This window comes from Schistocerca gregaria, chromosome X (genome assembly GCF_023897955.1).
Source record: "Schistocerca gregaria isolate iqSchGreg1 chromosome X, iqSchGreg1.2, whole genome shotgun sequence".
Classification (NCBI taxonomy): Eukaryota; Metazoa; Arthropoda; class Insecta; order Orthoptera; family Acrididae; genus Schistocerca; species Schistocerca gregaria.
This window is the reverse complement of record NC_064931.1, coordinates 479,416,531-479,434,086: the sequence shown is the minus strand read 5'-3', so window position 1 is coordinate 479,434,086 and position 17,556 is coordinate 479,416,531. Positions and strand designations below refer to the sequence as shown.

The following is a 17,556-nucleotide window of genomic DNA, read 5'->3' as shown; positions in this document are numbered from 1 at the left end:
TAGGTTAAGGTTCTCTGATAGACACTAGCCACATGACTCGCAGATAGCGAAATCAGACCGCTTTCGGAGTAAAGACGCTTCGACAATCAAAATTTTATCAATAAATTGTCGAAGTATTGCTCACTGAATTCCCTAATTTACTGCCCTTCAGGAAACTTCCTGCACTCAAATTATTTTCGGGACAGAGAGCTCGCTGAAACCCAAAGTAGATAGCTCTAATACACTTAGCAATTCATGGAACATATATAGAAAAGACAGATTAGATGCCATAGGATGGGATATGTTCGTTGTAGTTGACAAAAATATTGTCTCTACTGAGTCGAATTTGAGTGTGACAGTAAAGTTATCTGGCCGGGTGTAACAGTCCAGGAGAAATAAAGTTAATAGTTGGATATTTATATCGGGCATTCAATTCTGCTGCGATTGCTTTAGAGTCACTGAAGTCTATGGTCAGTAGTGCAAAAGTACCCAGATCATGCCATGTTAGTTGCAGGTGGCTTTTACCTACAGAGTATTGACTGGAATGTCTATGGATTCCTTGCAGGGGTTACAGACAGTCTTGAAGAAATTTTGAACATGTTTTCTGAAAACTGTCTTGAGCAACTAGTTCGACAGTCCATATGCAACGGAAGTATTTAAGTCCGTATAGCTATACGTAGGCCTGGTTTAATCGACGACGTCATTATGGAGACAGGGATTAGTGACCATGGTGTCACCACAGCGACTTTGATTACTAAAGTTCATAAATCAATCAACAAAGCTAACAAAGTATTTCTGCTCGAAAGAGCAGATAGTTGTTAGCATCCCACGTAGACAATGAACTGACAACATTTGCTTCCAGTACGATGGACGTCGAGGAATTATGGACAAAGTTTAAACGGATTGTAAATCATACTCTGGAGAAGTATGTGCTAAGTGAGTGGATTAAGGTCGGAAAAGACCCACCATTTTTAACAACAAAATTTGGAAAATGCTTAGCATGCAAAGACTGTTGCACTCGCGACTCAAAAGAGAACGCACAAATGACGAAAGCAAAACTTAACAGAAATTCATACGTCTGTAAAAAGATCGATTCGCGAAGCTTACAACAACTACAACCGTCATACGTTAGCAAAAGGTATTGCCGGTAAAATCGCTGAGCGGACATTAGGCTTCTATCGAGTCAGTCGTTGACCAGTCCGGTGTGGCAGTATATGACAGCAACATTAAAGTCGAAGTTAAATTTCGCATTTAAGAAATCGTTCACGCAGGAGAATCGTACAAACATGGTCGTTGTTTGACCATCGCACAGACTCCCATACAGAGGACATAGTAATAAGCATCCCTGCTGTAGAGGAAACTGAAAGAGTTGAAAGCAAATACAGTCAGACACTCCCATTTTGTAGCATGTTGCGTACAGTCTGGATGCACAAAGGTAGACATGTAACTCTGTGTCCACGTCCACAATAATATAAACGAATGTCTAAAGACCGCTATCGTGCACTGCAAGCGTGATAGATGCAACAGTGTTTGTTTACTGCGGTATAGAAGTCAAGATACACTTCGAATCTGTCGCTAACTGCAAGAGAGACGTTGCAGTTAATACAGTGCAAGTGGTGTGATTTGTTGATATAATAGATGTATATTGCAATTCATAATTGGATCGCGTAACATGATTCAAGAAGAACCGAAATACCAGTGGAGGTGAGGAAAAATATTATTGAGTTCAGTAAAAAAGGCTTTTCACTGCGGAAAATTGGAGAAATTGTTAGGAGGAGCCATTCAAGTGTACAAACCGTAATAAGAAATCACAGGGATCGAGGAAGTGTAGAAAACAAAGCTAGATGTGGACAACCACCGAAATTATCTAACAGAGAGCGCCGATACATCATTAGATAGGTGAATGCGGATCCCAGAATTACAGATATGGAGTTAGCATTACATGTCGCATATACTAGTGGAAATAATGTTCATCCCATAAGAGTACGAACACTGTTGCATAATCATGGATTTGAAAGTAGAACAGTAAGGAAGAAACCGTTCATCAGCAGGGTAAATGAACAGAAGCGCCTAGAATTTGCAACTCTGCACCGAAATATAGATTCCACATTTTGGAATACAGTACTTTTCATGGCTGAGAGTAAGTTTAACATCTTCCAATGCGATGGGCAGCAAAAGGTGTAGCGAAAAAGTAATGAAAGCTGGAAGAAGAGAAAACTTGTCCCATCAGTGAAGTATGGTGGTATTCTTGTGTGGGGTTGCATGTCTGAAGCTGGAGTTGGGAATTTAGTATTTATTGAAGGTATTATGGATAAATGGAAGTATCTCACCATCTTAAAGGAGAATCTGAAGCAATCTGCGAGAAACTGGGACTAATAGCAGACTGGGTGTTTCAGCAAGACAATGACCCCAAGCATTTGGCCATTGTCGTGAAAGAATTGCTACTACCCAGTCACCAGACATTAACCCATTGGGGAGAACTAAAGCGTAGGATAAAAAAATTCAGCATCAAAAGCAAAGATGATTTAAAATCAGCCTTAGTGAAAGAGTGGAATAACTACTCCTGAATGTAAGACTCGAAGTAAGCTGTGATCGAAGCAGGTGGTGGTAATAAAAAATATTAAATTGGGCCTGAAAGTGAAGAACATTACAGTTTATGTTGACTTTTGTACCTGACCACAGTTTCATTTGTATGTTCAAGATGTCAGTACATGGAATTATTATTAATTATGCAGTGTATATGTTGTTTTTCAGTTCCTAACACGTATGTTTATGTCACAGAAAATGAATAGATAATATTTTCTTGGCTGATTTTGACGTCAAGTGTTATTTTTAGGGTGTATGTAGACTTCAGTGTCTGTCCGACTGTATGTCGCCAGGTCCGGATGGAATCCCAGTTCGGTTTTACAAAGAGTACTCTACATCATTGGCCCCTTACTTAGCCTGCATTTATCGCGAATGTTTCGCCCAGGACAAAGTCCCAAACGACTAGAAGAAAGCGCAGATAACTACTGTATATAATAAGTGTAAAAGGAAAGACCCGCAAAATTATAGACAAATATCGGTAACATCGGTTTGCTGTAGAATACTTTAACATATCCTCAGTTCGAATATAGCAAATTTCCTTAAAAGAGAAAAGCTTATGTCTACCAATCAGCATGGTTTTAGAAAACACCGCTCGCGTGAAACTTTTCTCACATGATATGGTTGTGTACTATGGTTGAAGGGCAACAGGCAGATTCCATAGTCCTAGATCTCCATAAAGCGTTTGACACAGCGCCACACTGCTGGCTATTAAAGAAGGTACAAGCATACGGAAATAGTTCCCAGATTTGTGAATGGCTCGAAGACTTGTTAAGTAAAAGAACCCAGTACGTTGTCATGAATGAGAACTAACTCTCAACGTAGAAAAATGTAAGTCAATGCAAATTCGTAATGTTCGAATACAACATTAGTTGTGTGCTACTTGACACAATGAGATCGATTGAATATCTAGGTGTGATGCTATAAAGCATTGTGAAACTTCCTGGCAGATTAAAACTGTGTGTCGGACCGAGATTCGAACTCGGAACCTTTGCCTTTCGTGGGCAAGTGCTCTACCATCTGAGCTACCCAAGCACGACACATGACCCATACTCACAGCTTCAATTCTGCCAGTACCTCGTCTCCTACCTTCAAAAATTCACAGAAGCTCTTCTGCAAACCTAGCAGAACTAGCACTCCTGGGAGAAATAATACTGTGGTGACAGTATATATGAAGTACACTGGCGTCCAAAATTAAAGCAACAACTGCTATATCCCCATTCTGTGTCAAAGTGATGATACAATTATATCAACTGTCAACAGATGTCCATACGATCGTGTTCTACATGGAAGATGGCATTCTGGTCAACAAACAACCATGCCTGCGATGACATCGGGCCACTTATCAGAGGGGTAGTACTTGTTGAGTAGTCTCACATCCACAATCTGTGTGTACACAGTCATAGACAGTGCAGTATGGTACAGCGAAGTGCAGGGGAGAGCCATAGGAAGAATGGAAGCAGCATAATCACAAATTTATGTGACCTGATGATTTAATGTGAATCGTTCTTTGTTCTTGGACGTGGTGGCAGTTTGTAAAGACCAAAACTGTATGTGAAAGACCAGGTAGGGCCAACCACGAATGACATAAGAAAGAAAGGACCTTTATTTGACTGTAAAAGCGTGACGGTACTGCCTTAGCACTGCACGGCAGCTCGCATCTGACGTCACAACACACACTGCACATATGTAGAGAAGACTTCAGCAGAGTGGCCTTTATTGTTGGGGACCTGTGTGTACCTCTGATGTGACTTCTCAGAAGGGAACATTAGAGTTGAGTCAACACACCACCTGGATGGTCAAACAGTGGGTCAATGTTCTTTTCACACATGAGTTCCAGTGTGGTCCAGAGAGTAATTTGCAAGATTCACATCTGTTGTGTGTGTGGAACATGATTTTGGGACCCTAATTTTTTGGAGAGAGACCAATATCGGGGAGGATCCCTAATGGCAAGGGCAAGGATTATGCTGACCACTTGAACAGATCTTCATGAAATTGTATTGGTGAATCGATAAGGTTTAACTGCTGTCACGTATAGTGATGAGATATTGGGACCTCATGAGTAGTTTTTGGGAGGTGGTGTGGGCTAAGACTTTGTATTGATGGACAATAATGCAGGACCTCACAGAGCACGGATGGCTGATGCTTCTTTGGAAATGGAAGATATTGCATGCATGGTATAGCCTGTTCGCTCTTTTAATTTGAATCCCATAGAGCATGTCTGGGATGCACTGCAGAGATGGGTTGCATCACGTCAGAACCCACCAACCATTCTCCAAGACTTACGAGCAGCCCTGCAGGAAGAATGGGCATTATTGCCTTAACACGAGATTGATGTACTGAATTAAGTCATGTCCTGTCGCCATCAGGCCTGTGTTGCTGCCAGAGGTGATCACACCCCCATACCGAGCGCATTAATCAGTTGTCAGAATGTGTGCGCAAATAGATTAAGTCGGAAAAAACAAATAACATATTTGTCAATCATTATGCATGTTGCAGTTGTTTACATTCTGTATTCCTTGCATTGTGTTTTCTTTAATATCATCTGTTTATACTGTTTTGTGGCAAAATAAATGCAACCTTTGAGAATTTCCATCTTTTGCTTTAATTTTGAACACCAGAATACATTACCCTTTTGACAACAGGAAAATGGGAAACATGATAAAATCATATCGAGCAATTAGGTAAATTCATTATTTTACACCATGATACAGTTTAATTAAGCTTGTCTGTGAAATACCTTGCAAGGTACAAATCTGGCAGTAGTGTTACTGAGTAAGTCCTTGATGTGCAAAACTAATGTATTTAATGTTAAGAAGTTTGACTTTATTAGTTATTTTATCATATATTTCCCACATGCAAAGCATAGTAAAGCAGACAGATTTCCAGCATCTCACAAATATTTGAGACTTCATCGTAAGAGTTACACAGGAGGGAAAAAAGAGGATATGTGAGAAGGGAAGGTAGAACAACACATCTGATTTGATTTGATTCAATTCATTGTACAAAAATGTTGTTGCTCAAAAATTCCTCTGTCCAGAGCGCAGAGGGGGGGGGGGGGGGGGGGGGGGGATGCAACAATTCAGTGTGAGGTAAAATGTTGGACAGAGTGACCTTTACATCTACTTTCTTGCAGAATGTATTCAATACAGGTTACTTAAGGCAAAAATTTGCATATACTCATGATTGGCTGCTATTTTATGGCCATAACTTTAGAATCACATATTTCCATTTGGCCAATTTTACTCAACCGAATGCAGTAGAGCAGTGGTTCCCAGAGAGTGGTGCAAGTACCACTAGTGGTACGCATACAGGCAAATGGAACACATTATATACTCTCCCCCCCCCCCCTCCCCCTCCCCTCCCTCCATTAGTTGCTACTGCCTTGGCCTAGACAGACTCATTTTGTTTTGATGATGGTGATATTTTGATTGGGACTTGTTGGTGCTTATTTAAAAGTTGGAGAGAATATGCTCCCTCGGCAACCTGCACGTGGGCAGTGGTGGTGTTATCCATCCAAAAAATACTGCTTCATTACTGAACTGTCATTGAGTAGAGTTTCATTTTTTGCCATCTAAGTTCATCATTTTTCTTCATTAGTTCATTATATTTTTCAGTTATTTACATCTATATAGTTTTGCTGTTTTATTTCGTTGCTTTTCTTCATCAAGAACACTGCACAATTTAGAGACTGGTGAGCCATTAGTCACAGGGATCGTAACTTCTGCCTCCACAATGTCTTCCAACTGCAAGAAGGGACGGACAGTTCTTCGCAAGGGTAGTGAAATTGGGTGTAATATTACAAAATCATCTGATCAAGAAGCAAGGCCAGAAATTTTAAATATTATATAGTGAAATGAGGTTGTCTACGTGTTGCCTATGCTGACATTTCTGTACGATCTGTTACAAAAATTCTAACAATGGGAATTTCCATTGATGTATCCCCTTCATGCTCCTGCTAAAAAGCATCCAAGATCTGATGTATATGAGTTTTACGGCAATTACTTGGATAAGGCTGTAGTAAGGGACTTTACGCTACATGCATGCACACATCACATTTATGCTGTAACCTAGAAACATTCAAGAAACCCCCCTGAATCACAACATGTTAATTGGTGCGTAGTGTAGAGAAAAGGCATTTCAATGGTTGCGTACACGGTATCATCATTGATAAACTAATTACACAACAGGCTACACTAATGAAAAATGTAGTCAAGTATTATTACTAAAGTACGAGTGTACTGGACAAGTCTGGTAATTACAATTTTTTTTTTAATGACGTGAACTCTTCCCCACACAAGGCACATCTGGGTAACTTTCACATTCCCGTCATGTGCATTATTCTATACTGACCATTGTGTTTTGTGTTAGATTAATTGTTTACTTTTCTCCGTAACAACTATTCTATTCGCAACGCGATTCACAGATTGTCAGAGTAGCAAGCCGTAGTTGAGTGACAAGAGTCTAGCATGACCTCGTCTGAAGGATGCACAGATTAAGTGTTTCATATTGCTCAAATGAAGAACAGGAATGAAATACTTGGGTAAGTTACCATTCCAGTTCTTCAGTGTTAAAAATACGACGGGTTACGGGGATTCAACCAAAACTGCAACAGAATTGACGATTTATTTTGATGTGAATTGTTAACCTTTTCTCATCCAAAAAAGTATAACTATTTACAAGTAACGGCAACATTTCTGTTATTTATAGGTTTAATTGTGCTTCTTTTGCCAAAACGAAGTATAACATCTTGCAGCAGCTATTGCGACAGAATTTTGGAACAGAGTGTCTTATTAAACAAGCAATTGGTGAACAAAGAGATCAGTAGCTTACAAAAAACCTCAGTGTGTCAATTTGCCGTAACATATGAGCAGAAATTTCATATTTATTTTCACACTAGGAAATTCTCATTTCGCTAGCTATCAATGACTCTAAAATTAATCACTTGAGTGAAATAAATAAATAAAATAAAAACTACAACTTCTGGTATGTCGCCATAGATAGGAAAGTTGTGTGTGTTAACAATTTGGCAAACTGCTCTCCTCCTCATGTACTATCATTCACTAAAATCTCATTTCAATGTCTCGCAAGGTTTAGGAGATATGAGATGTTATGAATATATCATTATTGTGGGTGTGCGATGGGGAGTGTAAACGCTACGTACTATCCTTTTCCTCAAGATCGGAGGCATATTGAGACATCCTCCAAAGTCTAAATAAAAATGCAATATGTTAGGTGAATTTCATATGCAGCAACATAAGGTGTAATACGTACCAAATGCAAAATCATAGCTGCCACTACTTTTCGTTGCAAACTTTTTGAATTTTGCTCAGTGTCTTACTTAAATGGGGATATCACAATAAGTATAATGATTAGCAAGGTTATTGGCACTTCACTATGAAGCTCACATACAAAGCTACAAGAAATGCAAAAATCAAACATTTTTATTTAATATTTTTTGTGAGATCATTTGAGACAGCTTACAGGGTGTGTGTGCTTCGATTACGTCAGCGCAGAGCGTCACCAATGAGCACATGCAAGTATGTGTACGTGTCTCAATATGCACAGGATCAGCCTGGCAAGCTGCATCGCGCTGTAGTGTAGTGTCATGTCGTGTCATGTCACACATGCTATACGCATCTCAGTTTGCGTTTAGCCTTATGCAGTGAATGGTTTATTGTTATTCTCACTTTGTTAGTGTTGCATTAAATGACATCATGATGCGAGGAAAGATTGCGTCTGCTATCTGAGTATGCATATTACAACAAGCTGACTGTTGACTACTATAGTTGTGATGTGAAGAGTAGGCTAACTATGTGTCTTAGAAGTGATTGTGTTTTTAGCTAACCATGAAGTTATTTTTAAGCCAGGAAGCTGCTTCTGCCTCCAAACTTGGAGTTAAAATACTTAGACCAATACCTAACTGCAAGTATGATGAAAGTTACTAACAATTTGGTGTAACAGTTCAGGCCAGCACACAAAACAGCGATAACCCAATTTCCCAGTGTGTTGTATGCTTTGAAACACTTTCAAATCAAAGTATCAAGCCTTCTTGACTAAAATATCATCCAAGATATAAACACCGAGTTATTTGGTAAACCTATTGACATTTTTTGAAGAAAAACTGCATTTTGTAAACTGCATTTTGAAAAAAAAGGAAGAATCTAAATGCAAGGCAAATTTTATTAACACTGACACTAACTTGATAAAAGCTTCATACTTAGCTAGTGATGTGAAGCTTATGCTAACTGTGTCTTAGAAGTGATTGTGTTTTAAGCTAAAGAACGGAAAACCTCACAACTGGTAACCTGTTTTATTGCCTGTATTCCTTGGTATTTGTATACACAGGGCCAAGGCAATGTACGGTCACTTAACATGGCTGGCAGCAGAAGTGGAGAAAGTTGCAACTGATTGTCGAAGCTCACATTGTAATAAACCAAGATGTTCTGGCTTCTAAGCATATGCCCAAACTCTTCATATTGTTTTGACAGACACTGTAAATATCATCGAAAGAAGGGTTCTAAACTCTCAGCTATTCACAGCATTGTGTGTACAAATAGGAGATAACAAAGTTTGCTGCTCTCGCAGCACAATTTTGAAGTGAGTATTTGAACCATTGTTCAAGGCTCTTAATGTTTCTCAGTGACAAAAACAATGACATGAACAATTTTTCGCTGATCTGTGTTTAACAAGATTGGCTTATTTAACTGATATATTTGAGGCACTTCACATTTTGAAATTGGGCCTACAAGGACAAGACAACAGCTTCCTTAGTAGATAAAGTATCGTCTTTCAAAATACAACTGACTTATTTTAGTTAACAAGTAATGAACAATAAATTTTTCGCATCCCCTGTTCTCACATCATTTCTTTTTTAAGACAATGAACTAGATCTCGTGCAAGATTATGTTCCAGACATTATTGCACATTTAGAGCCTTCAAAAAAGTTTTGGAAAGCACTTTCCCAAAGGTTACTAATGTGACTGGATATGAAACTCATTGTCAGGAAAGTACCAGAAGAAGTTATCACAAAAGAAACTTTCATTGGCACGACTATGGACAGTTTCCTGGAAGATGCTTTCGAAATGAAAACTGCCTCCTTTTTTATACGAACAAACACAGAATTCTGTTCCCTCTTCAAACAAGCAATCCAATTTTTGGCATCAATTTGTTACTACTTAGGTTTGTGAAAGTGTTTTTTTCTGAATTATTGCAAATTAAAAATAAATGCAGAAATAGACTTCGTGTTGACGAAGACTTGAGAGCTAAGTTGAGCTCAGTTGCACCAGACTTGGTGAAACTCTGACTAAAGATGAACAGCAACATGCTTCCAACTGAAACATGTAGATGTTCTTTCATCAGAATCTAAATCTGAAAACTAAGTAATTACAGATTTTAAAGTCTGATTTCCCACCACAGTGATCCGATTCTGAATTTTTTCACTTTTTGATCTCTTAATTTACTGTATGCCATGTTCAGTTTATTACTCTCTTGCACAACTGTTTTATATGTCATTCCTGTCTTACTCATTGAATATTTTGTATTAAAACCATCGTAATTTAATTTCATGTTATTTGCTACAAATAAGTACCACATGTGAACATGAATCACTCTGTAAAAGTGCTTTCATGAAAACTTATTACTTATGTGTGTCATATTTCTGCCATATATAGTAGTTGATCGGCACAACCCAAAAACACATGTCAACGCTGAGCAAGATGACAAAAATTATTCATCCCATACCATTCCTCAAACCTGAGGCTGTGGTTGGTCAATCTTCCACATGCCCCTGCCCTTCCCCCATATCAGGGTTCATGAGCGCCCAAGCTATAGTTTTACACTAAAATTCCTAAAAATGTCAGTTGGTACACAGTGAGAAAGTGTGCAAATGCCTGCATTACAATATCTAGCATGTTTCACTGCCATACGACAATTACAGCCCACAATGGACCTCTGTGAAAAGTTGCACTTTAATGATAACCACCCAGTACTACCAACCACAACAGTGGCTTTGCAGTGAGACAGACCTAAGCTACTGAATTTCTTGAAAGTCAAGCTCACAAAACTGGAATAGTAAATACCCTATGACCTAGAGGTTGGGACCAAGCACAGTGAGGGCTGAACAAACTGAACAGAAATACATGCCTTATAATCTTTCCACCAGAGTATTTAATTTTTGTCAATTTTCAAAATCTTTTTGGATGTGAGAAATTACAAGCGTATTTTCAGCCCAAGAGCTGTCCTCAAATATTGAAATTATGTAACAGATGAAGTATACAAGGCAAAAAAGCTCTTATGCTATTGACTGGAACAGTATTGCAGCAGTAGGAGTAGTAGTAGTACCAAAGATGACCAACCATTTGTCACTGTAGTTCTCACAAAATTAGTGACTCAAGAAAATGAGTTCTATATCAAAGGTGCAGGGATATGGCCTGGAGTAATGGCAAGTAGAAGCAACAATGATCCCCCCACCATCTTGAATGAAATACACCATTTAACAGCCACATCTTTGCACATAAATGCTGTATACCGAAGATGCACCATACTCAGGGCATGAAATGTTTCACATAAACAGCAATATGAAAATGAAAAATGTAAAATTGGCAGTTTCTACAGACATATCAAAACAGATTTAAATAATACAACATTGTACCAGTTAAGTTTTCTATGCATAACAAGGTGTTTTAAGAATCTCTCATTACTGAGTGCAAATATTTACATGTTTTTTATGACTGAATGTGTGTTGTTCTGCCTCTCTTGCATTGCCATTGTTTCCTGTGGTTTCACAAAAAAATACCAATGTACATATTTGCTCTTAACTTCTCGAAATGCAAGTGCTATTTGTAAAACAATTTTAACTGGTGTAGTGTTTTATGATTTAAATCATGAATGACACAGTTGCAGGCTTTCCAAAAAACATTGATTATGATGAATGACATTGAATCATATGATATCTATTGTTTGTATTAAATACAGCTAAATTAGATATTTCCCCATTCTCCTATAAAAATGGCTTAAATCTGATGGCAGCAATTTACTAATGTTCGTTTGGTTCTGAAATTGAAGCTTGACTTTCCACAAGTCAGAATATCACGTATAACCATAAAACAATGAGTCATATTCCACATTTTTTCATAGTACACAAGAATAAACAGGAGTAACAATCTTCTGGAAGAGACTTTAGCAGTTATGACAATGCTAGCTTTTGAAAAACTTTCAAGTGTTGAAATTCAGTGTTATTCTTCTTTAAATGATTAAGAGTAATAGGTTTAAGATGAATAATTTCTTTCCTCAATAATGAAAATAATTTGATGTATTATTGCAACAAATATAATGTAAATTATAGTTATATTCTCAACATAACACCAAAAAATGATAAAACAAAAATTAAAGGACTTACTTTGATAATAAACTGTCAAAAAAGAAAGTACTGAAATTGTGTATAAAACAGATTTTTCCTTGCCTTTTCCCATACGTTGCAGGCCTTTGTGCCAACTACAGACCTGAGAGGTCCAGTCCATTGATTCTAGCAGATTGTTAAAATGCTGTAAATTAAACTTCTTCCAGACATAGTTTAATGACAGTAACACTAACTTTTATCAGACAGCCCTGATTGTCAAGTAACATATTCCTTCTATGATATGATTAACTATAGCTGCAGCTGATTTTGATAAATGTGTAGCAGATCCACTTGTCAAACATATTTAAGGAGCTCCTAGATTTGGCAAAGGATTCATTACTGAAAGTACAAATTCTTATGCCAAGAACTGATCTGCAAAGCAACAATGGGATAACTATTTCAAACTATCATGAGACAGTTATCCCATTATTGCTTTGCAGATCAGTTCTTGGCATAAGAATTGGTATTTTCGCCCAAGAGGACGCCATCATCATTTAACCATACAGTAAAGCTGCATGCCCTTGGGAAAAATTAAGGCTGTAGTTTCCCCTTGCTTTCAGCCGTTCGCAGTACCAGCACAGACAGCCCATTTTGGTTAGTGTTACAAGGCCACATGAGTCTATCATCCAGACTGTTGCCCCTGCAACTACTGAAAAGGCTGCTGCCCCTCTTGAGGAACCACACGTTTGTCTGGCCTCTCAACAGATACCCCTCTGTTGTGGTTGCACCTACGGTACGGCCATCTGTATTGCTGAAGTACGCAAGCCTCCCCACTAACGGCAAGGTCTCAGGACTGAAGGCCACAACAACAACGTGAGACAATAAGACCTGAACAACCTACCAGATATAATTAATGCCCTTTATTGTACACAATATGTCAACATTCATGTGATCTTTGAGAACGAAGTCTTAACACAACAAGTTTATTACTACATAGGTGACGGAGAATGAGAACAATCTGAAATCAATAGCAACCAACCACTAGTAATACATTGCAAATTACTCAGGATGCATGGCAGCAATACCTGCTAATACTTAAGGAAGCTACTTACCTAACAAAATGCAATGCCATGTAACTAGTGATTCAATAATAGATGAAATTCTGTTGTCACTCTTTGGTGCACTATGGCAGTCAAAACTGATATCAATTTCTGCATATGAACAAGGTCCCCTACATTACTATTGGTTATTTTATAGGTTTTCCACATTTATCTGAATTTGCTACTCATGTACTTCTCTAATACACCTCAAAATCACCCCTGCATGGAAATACTCTCCACATCTCTGTTCAACAATGTAACATCAGACCAATTACAAGATAACACATTGACAGCTCTGTTTAAAATGGCACTGTGAGAGACAAAGACATTAGCACACTACCTCCTACTACTTCAAACTCTTTAGTTATTATGTAGCCAGTGCATTAGTCCTACACCATCTGGTCCAGTCATGGATATGAAATTATGCAGCAGGAAAAATTAAGATCTACTAATTTTTTATTGGTGGTGATTGAATGCTGCCTTTCAATTGTTATTTTCATATGTTGACTGCTCAAATGACTCTGAGCACTATGGGACTCGACTGCTGTGATCATCAGTCCCCTAGAACTTAGAACTACTTAAACCTAACTAACCTAAGGACATCACACACATCCATGCCCGAGGCAGGATTCGAACCTGTGACCATAGCAGTCGCACGGTTCCCTGCGCGCCTAGAACCGTGAGACCACCGCGGCCGGCATGTTGACTGCATCAGAAAGCAATGGACTGATAAAGGGATGCATTTAATTAACAACTATAATTAAAAGTAATTTATTTCAAAAGTAAAGTACATTTATATCAACACAAATTTATTAAATGACATCTCATTTCAATTAAAATACTCTCTTTTGTACAAGCATATTCAATATACCACTTTATTCATTTGAAGACAGTGGAATGTTGTTCAAGAAAAATATGAACTACTGACTTCTGTACTATGACAAACTACATTCTTCAACACTACTCATTTGTGAACACACAAACTAAAGGTACTTCAAATCAGTGAAATTGCTTTTAAATAAGACACTTGGTAATACAACTACACAATACAATATCACAGCTAGGAATACACCAATCAAATACAGTACAGAAATATGTTAGGTAACTTAAGGCTGAAAGTTTTTATAAAAAAACTTTCAATATGGTTTGTGAAGTGTCTATTAACCTGTTACAGATCACAACAAGAACGATACTGTGTGGTCCAGATCATACATATGCTTCTCAAGATGGTATACATGGTTCTTATTGCAATAATTCATGTCACGACATGTATACCACTCAAAGCTCAGAGCTCACTGAGGAGAATCCAAGCTGTAACAGTTGGTTTTCTAGAAAATACTGTATCAGTGTGCTCATATAACCACTTCACAGGTGTGACTAGCAAACAAGGATTTATTTATTTAAGAAATAAGCAGTGTTCATCAAAGAATATAATTCTGGTCTTCCTAGTAACACCAAAATTTTTGACACACATGTGCATCATACCAAAATATGATCAGGACTACAAGACTCATGTAATGCTTTTATGTGTGTGTGTAAAAAAAAAAAAAAAAAAAAAAAAAAAAAAAAAAAAAAAAAAAAAAAAAGAAGAAGAAAAAGAAAGAAAGAAAGTAGAAGTGATATCTTTCTGGTTTCCAATTTTAAGTAGTTTGTAACCAATTATATTTCATTATCTCACACAATAAAAGAAAAATAAACAAAGCCAATTATGTCAGGACACAACACACACACACACACACACACACACACACACACACACACACACACAAAACATGAAACATGAGAACAATTTCTTTTTAAAAGCTGCATTAATACTGACTGTTAGCCCCTTCCAGAACTTTGTCTTCCTCCACTGCATTACTAATTCAGTATTACCCCCCTTTGTACATGAGCAACTTTCGTGGAGTTCTAAATATCCGAGTATGTTGCAGACTGTGCACACACAGAAACAAGAGAATTCAGTAGAGTCTCAAATTAGAAAATCGCCCTAGTCTGGTTGAGCTCACTCGTTTTATAGAAATAGATTTGATGATTTCTTAACACACTGAAAGTTACACAAGGGCCTGATATTATTCCCTACTAATGTTGTCTTAGAAGATAGAAAAAATACTGAAACGACAAAGGCACTTATGTTCCACTACACTATGCAGAAATAAGAATGGAAACAGATACATGTGTTTTAATGAAAATTATTTGTACTACAAAAAAAGAAGTAATTATTTGTTGAGAAAAGTAATTTTCAATGCTTTTGGCACTTAGCAAGGAAAACAGGATACACAGTATGAAGCAAAAAGGTGCTATTTACTGCATTCTAGATTTTTTTCACATATTCGCAAGTATATATATAAAATCAAACAAGTAATTTTATATCTTCGAAACGTTTGGATGACACTTTTCATATTCTTTCAGTTCTCAGAAGTGTGAAGAATTTACAATGCAACCTTTGAGTAGAATGACCACTATGAATCCTTTTGGCACGAATAAACTATTATCCTTTCTTGACAAAGAATAGAAACACCTACAGCCATTCTTATGATTTTATTTTATTTTGTCACTCCAGGTTGTACCGCATCGAAACAACCTGAAGATGATGCAATGAAGCGTCGAAACTGGTAGCGACAAAATAAAATAAAATCGTAAGGACGGCTGTAGGTGTTTTTATTTTTTGTCACGATAGTAAGCGACCGTCGTCCCAGAGATGTCCTGCTAAAAGGATGGACGTACAAAAACATTATCCTTTCTTGTTCCTACAGTACGTACCATGTTTTTCATAAAAAGGATAGTTCCTCATAACCTCATTTTCACAGATCAGATGCCAAACTGCACACCAGACAGCTCTCTCATTACTTGAAATTTTTTCACTGACGTGTAAATGAAAATGAGAACTTTAAGCCGATGAGATTCTGTAAAGGAATAATACACCATGGTCGCTGCAGTAGGCAAACTTGTCTTGAGAAGTCAATTGACAAATGAAAGTTGATCATGTAAAAGGAGCTGTAGATGCATCTTTATGATTTTACCTTACTTCAATGGATGATAAAAGTAAAGAAATATTATGGGGAGGGGGGGGGGAGGGGGAGGTGAGTCAGGAATGAGGGGGAAGGTCAGGAGGGAGGAGGAATGTGGCATAGAGGAACTATAGAAAGTCAAACCAGGGCACACATCAAAGTTGCATAGAGGCCCAGAGAATCTTAACTTCAGTTTCTGCTCATGCTTTGGCAGTAGACTCTTTGTTGCTTTGTATTTTTCGTACAGCACTTTCTAAAGCAAAGAGATGGGTATCATCATAATGAGGTGCAATGCGTCTCATTTCTGCTGCGAGGTTGAACAAATATTCTGCATTACTGCCACTCGGTCCATGAGCACTTGCAATGCATGCAGCTGTTTCCTCAAAAGTTTCATTTCTCATGAAAAATTTATTATCTTCTGTGGCTATGTACAGCACTACTTCAAATGGATCGAGTTTGGTTATTTCTTGTGTTGTCTCAACTGCTACAGGATAAAATAGTGCTGTGTTTTTGGTATAGCCATCCTTCTCACGAAAATCCAGATGCGAGACAACATTTTCTTCATCCTCTTTGTCTATCTCATATGTTACACCCCAGATCACATCCTGGAACAAGAAACAGTACTGCATGAACTATCTTTTTCTACTTGTTGAAAAACACAGAAAAATCATGCAAAAGAAATTAAAAATGAAACTCATGAAATACAATCCTGCCTAAGTGCAACTATAAACAAATTTAACACCAAGTTTTGGAAGGCTTGCTTAAATGCTTAGAATTACAGAACTGTAGTAAGTTTAATGTATATTTAAACTTTCATGTTTTATTCATCAATGTAGCTAAGCAACCATTAATCATTAAATTAATTTATTTATGAGCAGACAAGATTTTACAGACCATAGAAGTACTACACTGCATTTCCTCCCCTACCTCCAATCACTCATCGTAGAGGGTAACATGAATGTAAGAATGAGAGAATTAATGCAGTCTTGTTCTGGTTAGGTCCTGGCTTAAGCACAGGGTAATTCAGAAAAGCCAGAACCATGAATATTTATGTAGTTTGTGTTAAAAATAATTATGATTCCTCTGTGTTGTTGATTGTTTTAGATTGTTGTTCATAGCACTAATCTTGGGAAATGTCTAGTAGGGCATCATCTCCAGACTCAGCGTGCGCGCACACGCACGGATGTGCATTAGTGTTAGGTGACATTTACTCAATTTGACAAGTTGCTCATGCATGAGCAGCATCATATTATGAAGCTTACTTCACAGTAAAATCTTAAAAGCAGTGTACTGAGATGATCCACGAGAAATTCCCTGACGTCCCTGTCCAGAGAAAACAGCAGTTTGTGAAACAGGAAGTGTGAATGAAAGGTCTGTAAACTGTCAACCTGATGTGTTAACACCTAAATTTATGGAGTTTTCAGCAGTCTCTGCTGTGGTTGGTTTGTTGGTTTGGTGGAGGGGACCAAACAGTGAGGTCATCAGTCCTATCAGAGCGAGGAAGGAATTCGGCTATGTCCTTTCAAAGGAACCGTCTTGGCATTTG

The 17,556-nt window shown here is 37.8% G+C and overlaps 1 protein-coding gene across 1 annotated transcript in view; it reads right to left on the bottom strand.

Annotated features, from left to right (window-relative positions):
* Positions 1–13,757: 13,757 nt before the first annotated feature.
* LOC126298911 (putative glutathione-specific gamma-glutamylcyclotransferase 2) overlaps positions 13,758–17,556 on the bottom strand; it is a 28,920-nt gene continuing 25,121 nt past the window's right edge. Inside the window, exon 3 of the mRNA XM_049990454.1 lies at positions 13,758–16,615. Within this exon, the coding sequence (XP_049846411.1) occupies positions 16,211–16,615 (405 nt within the window). The 3' untranslated portion in view covers positions 13,758–16,210. The remainder of the gene's footprint in view (positions 16,616–17,556) is intronic.